This window comes from Carassius gibelio, chromosome B7, assembly GCF_023724105.1.
Source record: "Carassius gibelio isolate Cgi1373 ecotype wild population from Czech Republic chromosome B7, carGib1.2-hapl.c, whole genome shotgun sequence".
Classification (NCBI taxonomy): Eukaryota; Metazoa; Chordata; class Actinopteri; order Cypriniformes; family Cyprinidae; genus Carassius; species Carassius gibelio.
The window spans coordinates 27,288,526-27,297,589 of NC_068402.1; the positions used below are offsets into that span (position 1 = coordinate 27,288,526).

The following is a 9,064-nucleotide window of genomic DNA, read 5'->3' on the forward strand; positions in this document are numbered from 1 at the left end:
CCTCTAAAGACAGGCTCATCTGCCAATAGATGTACTAACACGCACTCTTCAAGTGAAATGCTGTTTTCTATCCACAATGGTCAGAACAGTTTTATATTATTGAAGGTTTATGACAGCCCCTCTCTCTCTCTTACAGACACAAATCTGAAGCATGTCTATGTAGCGTTAGCCCAATACAAACTACTCAGCATTTAAGGGCTGCTTAAGTTAATTATTGATGACTTTTAAGACATGAAGTGCATCAAGTTGTACAGGCCACATTCTCCTTCCTCAATGTTACTCTTATCAAAAGGTGTTGGCTCTTTGAGCTCCGGTTAAGAGCAGTGGGGATCTGCTAAAGCAGTGCTCAGTGATTTGATCAAATACACCCCCCCCCCCCCTCCCAATCCTTAAAGGTAATTACAACTGTAATGGCTGTCCAGTGCAAGATTTGAAACATGATCTGTACACCAACACACACACACACACACACACACACACAGGCCCTTGTTGCCAGGTGAGAAACTACGCAGAAGAATTCAGAGATGGTGATTTCTTATAAGGTTAAACATATGGGTTTATGTGGCCATAAGGGGGGATTTTTTTTTTCCTGTTTCCACTGAACGCATGCATTATTAATTTAATAATTTATTCTAATTGCCTTCATATGAGCAGAATTTATGTGATTCTCAAACCGTCCCGACCGTTTACGTTCCGGAAGTCTTCCTTCATATAACATACCTAAATCAACTCATGATATCATTACACGCTCCAAAACCCGAAATGTGAAAACATGTTATTATTTTATACATACAGCAACTACAAATAAACATCTGCTGTTCATCTGTGAATGTCTGAAGGTAGGTGTTGGATCACGTTTTTAAAAGTGTGATGTGTTCAATATTATTTACATTTTTTTTTACAAACAGATATGATGTTAATCTCCTAATATCACTTACCTAATGCCTAACAGCTTTCTGACATAATATTGTGAGGGTGCTTTTGAACTTCTTTTCTTCCTGAGACATGTGAAAAAAGTTTAAAAGACCCCAACATCAACAAAGTTTGCGGTCTAATGGCACTACGGATAGGGTTTAATAATCATGGATCAGAAAATGCTCCTGATCCACGTGTTTTTGTCTGACACTAAACTGCTCTACAAATCAGTCGAGAAACTGCATTAAAGGGTTAAACTCCAATCCAAGCGACGCGACTCATGGATTTCATGATGTTACACATTTAGCACACTTCAAGAGAGACCGTTTCTGTCTTTGTTTCTGTTTCTGAGTAGAGAATAATATTATGATTGTAAGCAGAACAACTTAAAAGTCTTTCGAACTCCAAGGTATGAAGAAAAACACAGCAAACAAAACACAAGCGGAGTGTTAATAACATGAGACTCAGCCTGAACACAATAACTCGAGATCTAATAGAAGAGCGTTGAACTCCTGATCCTGGGTGTCAGATGTTCCCCTGTAAATTACTTCAATGTGTAACACTAGTCGACTATCACGCCACATAAAATCACAGACAGGCGGACGGACGATATCTTCTTACCTCGTCCCATTTAATAAACTTGCTCCCCCGTTTGAGCACCTCATGGACAGACACCGGTTTGAGTTGCAACGCGTGTACTCCCGGTTTCGCCCCGGCCATGGCTGCTGAATCGACGGGTGGCGACGCCTCTGCTTCTCGGTTTGAAGTCTCTGACCTTCAGTGGATAGAACTTGAGCCCTCTCCAATGCCTCGAGTCCGGCTGGCTCAACGCACGCGGGCGCGACTGTCACACATTCACGAGCGAGCGCAGTTTATGACTTCAGCGATTGTTTATTCATCTAAGCGCTTATCACGGCAAGGACTTGAATTTATATTTCCCTTCCTGTCCGTCCATCCGCTCGGTAATGATGAGATCCCAGTTCAGGAGAAACTTTTATTTGACTTTGGTCCCCGCTGGAATTTGCTCCTCTTTTCCTTCATGTTTTCTCCGAACTAAATGAGTGCGCGAGAAGGAGAGAGAGAGAGTGAGAGAGACGGACGGACGGGGGGAGTAAGGAAGTGAAGGAAGAAAAAACGAACAGACGAGGAAGTGTTTTTCTTTTCTTTTCTTTTTTATTCTTCTGTCTTTCTGTTGTCATTCCATTATTTAGAAACGTACTGCTGCTAGGATGTGTCTAGCATGAGGAATCATAGTTTTCGCTCTCCTCTTGTACAGATTTCCCCTCTTGTTTATGCTTGTTTTTCCTCTTTCCAAGGAAGAATGTTAAACACGAATCGCGCTGTGAGCCAAAGAATTTGAGTTCTTATGAAAAAACAAACAAAACTCATTAACTAGGCTATATGGTTATTACCTCTAGTTATCATATAGGCTAACCTAGGTTTGTTTGTTTGTTTTAAAAAGTACATTATATTACAAAATCACATTTTACTATCTAGACAGAGAATAATAACACAGCATACCATAAGTGATACGTATATATTGCAAGATGAGTGACAGTTGAATAGATTTATGTTTTGCACATTTTCCTTCCTTTTTATCCCTAAATTGGGCAAGTGATGGCTTACCCTCATCTTAATGAAAGTGAAAATTAAATTAGAAGTGTTGATTGTCGGCATTAGTTCAAAACTGCTCATGCTGCCATACTTTCGAGCGTTTTTACAGCGGTGTGCATTATAATTAATCACATGATTCTGTTGAGCTTATGACGGCCAATCAGAGGCGTCCAGATGAATCAAAGCTGGAGTTTTGTTCAGTGCTCTCAGGCAAATTCTCTCATAAACAACAAAGTGCAGATATAACGTTAAGTACAGTAAGATATTTACTAAACAATGTAGACAGCTTCAATGATTATAAAGGATGTTTTTAAGATAGACTTAATTAATTTAAGCCTAAATGTTCTTCATTAAATTCCTGTATATTTAATTTTATTTTTATTTCAAATTCAAATTTTAATATTATGATGAACATTTTTGGTCAGAGAGCCTGTTTTTTGAGCTGCCCTGTGTATATGCCTACATTCACATATAGTGTGTGAAAAACGGTAGGCCTACGTGAAAAGTAGTGTGTTCGAATGCATAAAATAGTAGGTGAAAACTACCCAGATGACTTACTACTACCGGCAAAGTTCAGAGATGTATATCTAGTGGACACTAGGCCATCCCGTGAGGTCACGGGAGAGGAGTTGTAAATGACAAAAGTAGTTTGTCCAGTTTACATACACGCATTCATACCATATAGAATTGGTCTCAAACTCAATTCCTTGAGGTCCACTCTGCAGAGTTTAGCTCCAACCAGCTCCAACTCACCTGCTTGTATGTTTCTAGTAATCATAGTTAGAAGGGAGAGGTTATTATGTGAGTATAGGAGAGCATACTGTAAGTCTAAGTGGACGTCCATGACATGCTGTGTCCCACAAGGCTCAATTATTGCTCCACTCTTGTTTAGCCTGTATATGCTTCCACTAAATCAAATAATGAGAAAGAACCAATTTGCCTATCACAGCTATGCTGATGTTACCCAGATTTACCTAGCCTTACTGTATCTCCAAATGACTACAGTCCCATTGACTCCCTCTGCCAATGCATTGATGAAATTAACAGTTGGATGTGCCAGAACTTTCTTCAGTTAAACAAGGAAAAAACTGAAGTCATTACATTTGGAAACAAAGATGAATTTCTTTTGGAAACTAAAAATCAAGCCAGGAAGTGTGATTCTGGAGACAGACCTTAGTTTCAGTAGTCATTTCAAAGCAGTACCTAAACAGCATACTATCATCTAAAAAACATTGCAAGAATTAGATGTATTGTTTCCAGCCAAGACTTGGAGAAACTTGTTCATGCCTTTATCACCAGCCGGGTGGACTATTGTATTGGTTTCCTCACCGGCCTTCCCAATAAGACCATTAGACAGCTGCAGCTCATTCAGAACACTGCTGCCAGAATTCTGACCAGAACCATAAAATCTGAGCATATCACACCAGGCCTCAGGTCCTTACACTGGCTTCCAGTTACATTTAAGATTGATTTTTAAGTACTTTTACTCATTTATTAATCACTCAATGACCTAGGACAAACATACATTGCAGATTTGCTCCCTGAATATAAACCTAACAGAACACTCAGATCATTAGGATCGAGTCAGTTAGAAATACCAAGGGTTCACGCAAAACAAGCCAAATCTGCTTTTAGTTATATGCCGTCCACTGTTGGAATCAGATTCCAGAAGAGATCAGATGTGCTAAAACATTAGCCAGATTTAAATCTAGACTCAGAACTCATCTGTTTAACTGTGGATTTATTGAATGAGCACTGTGCAATGTCTGAACTGATTGCACTATATTTTATGAAGTGACGTGACATACAGCCAAGTATGGTGACCCATACTCAGAATTTGTGCTCTGCATTTAACCCATCCAAAGTGCACAGTGAACACACACACACTATGAACACACACTCGGAGCAGTGGGCAGCCATTTATGCTGCAGCGCCCGGGGGGCAGTTGAGGGTTCGGTGCCTTGCTCAAGGGCACCTAAGTCGTGAACTCTACTGTATTTAATGCAAACCGAAATGAGTGCACTGTCTTAAATTAATTTTAAATATATAAAAAAAATCATTTTCAACTTTTTTAAATTCCTTGTTTTATTTTTATGTTATTATTATTGTTTTTTTTTTGTATTATGAATATTATTATTATTATTATTTATGTAAAACACTTTGAATTACCATTGTATACGGAATGTGCTATATAAATACATTTGCCTTATCCTGAAGACCTTGACTAGCTGGATCAGGTGAGATTGATTAGGGTTGAAGCTAAACTGTGCAGAGCTGTGGCCCTCTAGGAATGAATTTGAGACTCATGATATAAAAATAAAATTCAGATAAAGTACCTACTCAAAAAGTATGTTATTTCGAACATAGCCATAAGGCATTCAGGTTAATTCTTTCTCAAACTGGAGGAAATAGAAGTGACATGCAAAGATTGATGTTTTAGGGTGTGTGTACAACAATGTACACTGAATTGCTGGGCACTAAAGAATGCATGCACTTTTAGCATTGTGCCAAATGAATTCCAGCATCTCCAGAAGACAGCGTTCAAAGCACTTTCGGTATACTCAGCAAATCACTCGATTAAATTCTAAACAAACGAACTAACCGCAGTTAAGTTAATATGTTGTTAAGGTCAAATGAATCAGCTGGACTAGGGCTGCACGATTATGACAAAAAACAATTGCAGATTATTCCCTTGAAATTGTAATTGCGATTATTAATTACTATTATAACTATTTACACTGAATGACGTTCATACCATTGTTTGATGCAACTGCATGCCATATTTTTATATGAAAATAAACAAGCTGAAAACACTATAATTGAAAACTATACAATTGATTTGTTTCTTCTTTAAATTATAAACAAGTAATGAAATAAATGGTATTATAATGATATACTAAAACTAAATTTAAAATAATAGGAAAAACCCTTAAGATATCATTTAGAAGAAAAAAAAAATAGAATAGCGCAAATGGACTTTGAACGATTACGTAATTGTGGCATCCGTAATTTTTATCCCGATTAGAAATTCTATTAATTGTGCAGCCCTAAGCTGGATGTTTGAGATACAGATGATAGTCCTCATGTAAGCTTTCTCTGTTTCTTTTGGTGCATACAGGAAGGTTCCAGCTTGTCAGCACCCATTAATATTGCCGCCCTTCCTCCTTCTCATTCCTGAACAGGTGTCCTCTTCCCAGATAAAATATACAGAAATTCTCCTGGGAGAGCGAGAAAGTTCTCAACTTTTATTACTTTTTGGGACACTCACCGCACACAGAGAGCCACACATTTTCAATGTCAAGTCCAGCTAGGCCTCTCATTCTGTGCTCTGAATGTGTCATACAACTCTGGCTGTGAAGAATGAGATTTGTGGACTCAAGAGGGCATGCAACTTTGGCAAAGGTGGAAAAAAAAGAAAGTTTGATGCAGAATAATAACCACTGCAGAGAGAGGGACAGATGAGAATATAAGGTCATGAGAGGAGAGATAAATGAAACTTCGATAAGTGAGTGATTCAGTCACTCTAATCCGAGACTATTTCTGACCAAAAGCCAAGCACTTACAAAGACACATTGTGTTTTAGCCCAGACACACAAGTTAATAAACACACACACACACACACACACACACACACACATCCTTAACCAGAACATATTTGATTTTAAATATGCAATTTAAAGATGTCATCCGAATGTTCTACAAAGTTCCTTCTTTATTATTTGCTTTGTCATTCCCCCCTGTTTTACCTAATGAGAAATCGCTGACACAGTAGCAGCAAAGGCAGATCACATTACTTTTTAGATAGCAGAAATGTGTGCCAAAAGCTCTGAAACCTCCTCAAAAGCTTCTTTGTTAAAGTCAGGCAGGACTGACTTGAGGTCTTGCACAGTCCACTGTTGCCATCTAGTGTTATATCACACACATGTAACATGCAATCAACCATGCAGGGGAATGAGTGAATCTTGTAAAAAAAAAAAAACTAAAAAAAACACAACACAGGGCTACATGCTATATAGTATTCAGAAAATATACATGTAGCATGCACTTGCTATAATATTTTAGAAATGGTCTGAATAGAAATGTTTTTCAACCAGGGGGCTTCAGTAAACTTCCAAGGGGCATCAAAATGACTTAAAATTATAAACAAAACAAGCATTGAGCGTTTCTTAATTACAACAACATTTTTCTTCCCTCTAAAGAACCATAATATTTAAGTCAAGCTCTCGCTCTCTCTCTGTTTAAAATCCTTATCCTTAATCCTTATCCAGTAAATTATAAACAGCTGGAAAAATCCCAAGGCCTTTGATTATTGTAGTGAACAATAGAGGTCTAGGACTCAAAAAGGCTTAGAAGCACTGTGCTAGAGCCTGAATTTTAACACAAATGCTAAACACAGCAGCTGTGTTATAAATGCACTGGTTTCCTCGTCGTTCCTTCAGTTTCTCTCAGTGGCCACAGCTGTGGTCTCATCAAACTAATCTCTCATCAAAATGGCGCTTTTGTTTCCTCTCCCCACCCACTGCAGGCATCCTCACTCCGTTCCTCTCCAGATCCCTATCTCACTGGCTTTCTGTTGTTATACCCCTAATCAGTTTCAGTCTATCTTGTTTGTTTTGATGCCATCTTTCACATCCACCAGGTGGCAGCCGTGACACCACTGAGATTAATGTCTTGGTTAATTTACACCAAGTATACAGTATGTAGGCCTACTGTCTTTCCCTGGGCTGTCTTTTCCGGTTGTGTAATTTGATACGTGTCGGTCAAATTAATTTTGAGGTAGTCATTTGATATTGGGTCAGCCATAAAGACCATGAATCATGGATAAATTATTTTTAAGGAGGGGTTTGACGATCAGAGTCATAGCAAACTACAATGTTTATTTTCATGAATAATGTTTTGAGAATGTGTTCTGTAAATCTGCACAGGACAATATCAAATGAAAGGCAATTCAGACTCCTGACGGAACCACGGATATTGCACATGCGTTTATTTCAGCCTGGTACTGCTGCTATTTTTGATTACTCAGGAGGACTGAATGTGCCTGAACTCTCACCTTGAGCTTTTGCCTGGGTGACTGCTTGCGGAAATCGAGGAAGACAAAAAAAAGAAAAAGAAAAGGCTTATTTTGAGTAATTTTACCTCCCACGTTTTCGTCCAACCTCACAATAATTTCACCTTTTATAATACAAGTATTTATCCCACACTACACACCACAACACATAAGTAAAATTATAAGTGTTTAATTTCATAAGGTGGATCTGACATTATTAACTGTTTTTTAGCTGTTTGAGTATTAACTCTTCTTAAGAGATTATTACAAGTTCACACAAGAATCAAGTCACAGATGCAGCACATGCACACCCACTTAACCCTCACACACCTACTGCATAAGGATTGTGAAATGCAGAGAACATAGCAGGGTTGCAAGAGACAGGTACAAACTTGCTCAGTAGAAAATCAGTTATCAGTAATAATGTCTTAAAGACGTATTCAATTATTCAAATATTTGTGCATATGTCTAAGTGTATGAATGCATGTAAAGTATGAGAAAAACTGTGTCACAGTAGGCTATGCAGTGTTTACTGGACTGTAAGATCCAGACACAGTATTTTGAATAATTCATTGTCTTCATGCCACTGGTAAAACATCAAAGAGGTAGGAATGTTATGTAGCCTCTATAATCAGCCTATAGCTAACATTCAACTTTTTTATTATTTTGTGTTTTTTTTTTTTTTTTTTGTATTTTAACTTAAGATAAGTTTTGACGTCATTTTAAATGTCTTCTGTCCTAACTGCAAGAGTAGTAATTTTGCATATGATTTCATATTAAACTGTTTAGCTGACCTTTTTGTCCCAATAGTTTCAGTGGTTTTGGACTAGATGCATTCAATTTGTTTAATGTTGTTACCTCAGTGATGTTGTTTGGTTATCTTTTTGTTTGTTTTCATACCACACATTCACATATGGGGCTTTTTTTGGATTCAGTCACAATGAATTGTTGTATGATATTGGCGGTTTATTATTAGTAACCCAGTCAACGGTTTGAGAAGGCTAGTTATGTGATGTCAATTTGGTAGCACCCATGAGGGGCGACCCGCTCCACATACAGCTTTTTTCTAGAACAGGAGTTTTAAAACCGCTCCTGAGAGCACCTCCAGCACTGCATATTTATTTTCTTTATGTCCCTTACCTATCACATCTGATTCAACTCATCAGCTCATTAGTAGAGACTGCAAGACCTGAAATGGGTGTGTCAGAAATAGGGAGAGATACAAAATGTGAGGTGCTAGGGGTGCTTGCAGGACCGGTTTGAAAACCACTGTTCTACGTAGAAGACTGGTTTGTCTGGAGGTAACAGACAAAAATGATTATTATTAGTGTACACACAAACAGACGATAACGTGCTGTGTACTATGAGTGAGTTATGTCTTCTACCACATGCTCAAGCTCTTTAAAGTTGGACGGATTTTGATTTAATTTGAATGTTTTTCTATCAACTAGGGGGAAAATAATTCCAAATTCCAAAAGTGATTCC

The 9,064-nt window shown here is 38.0% G+C and overlaps 1 protein-coding gene across 2 annotated transcripts in view; it reads right to left on the reverse strand.

The window, feature by feature from the left end:
• Positions 1 to 2,111, reverse strand: part of plcb3 (phospholipase C, beta 3 (phosphatidylinositol-specific)) — a 56,189-nt gene extending 54,078 nt beyond the window's left edge. The window contains exon 1 of one of the 2 annotated variants that reach the window (XM_052560496.1): positions 1,537 to 2,111. In XM_052560496.1, the coding sequence (XP_052416456.1) occupies positions 1,537 to 1,635 (99 nt within the window). In that variant the 5' untranslated portion in view covers positions 1,636 to 2,111. The remainder of the gene's footprint in view (positions 1 to 1,536) is intronic. The other variant, XM_052560497.1, reaches the window with a different exon arrangement.
• Between the last annotated feature and the right edge of the window lie 6,953 nt (positions 2,112 to 9,064).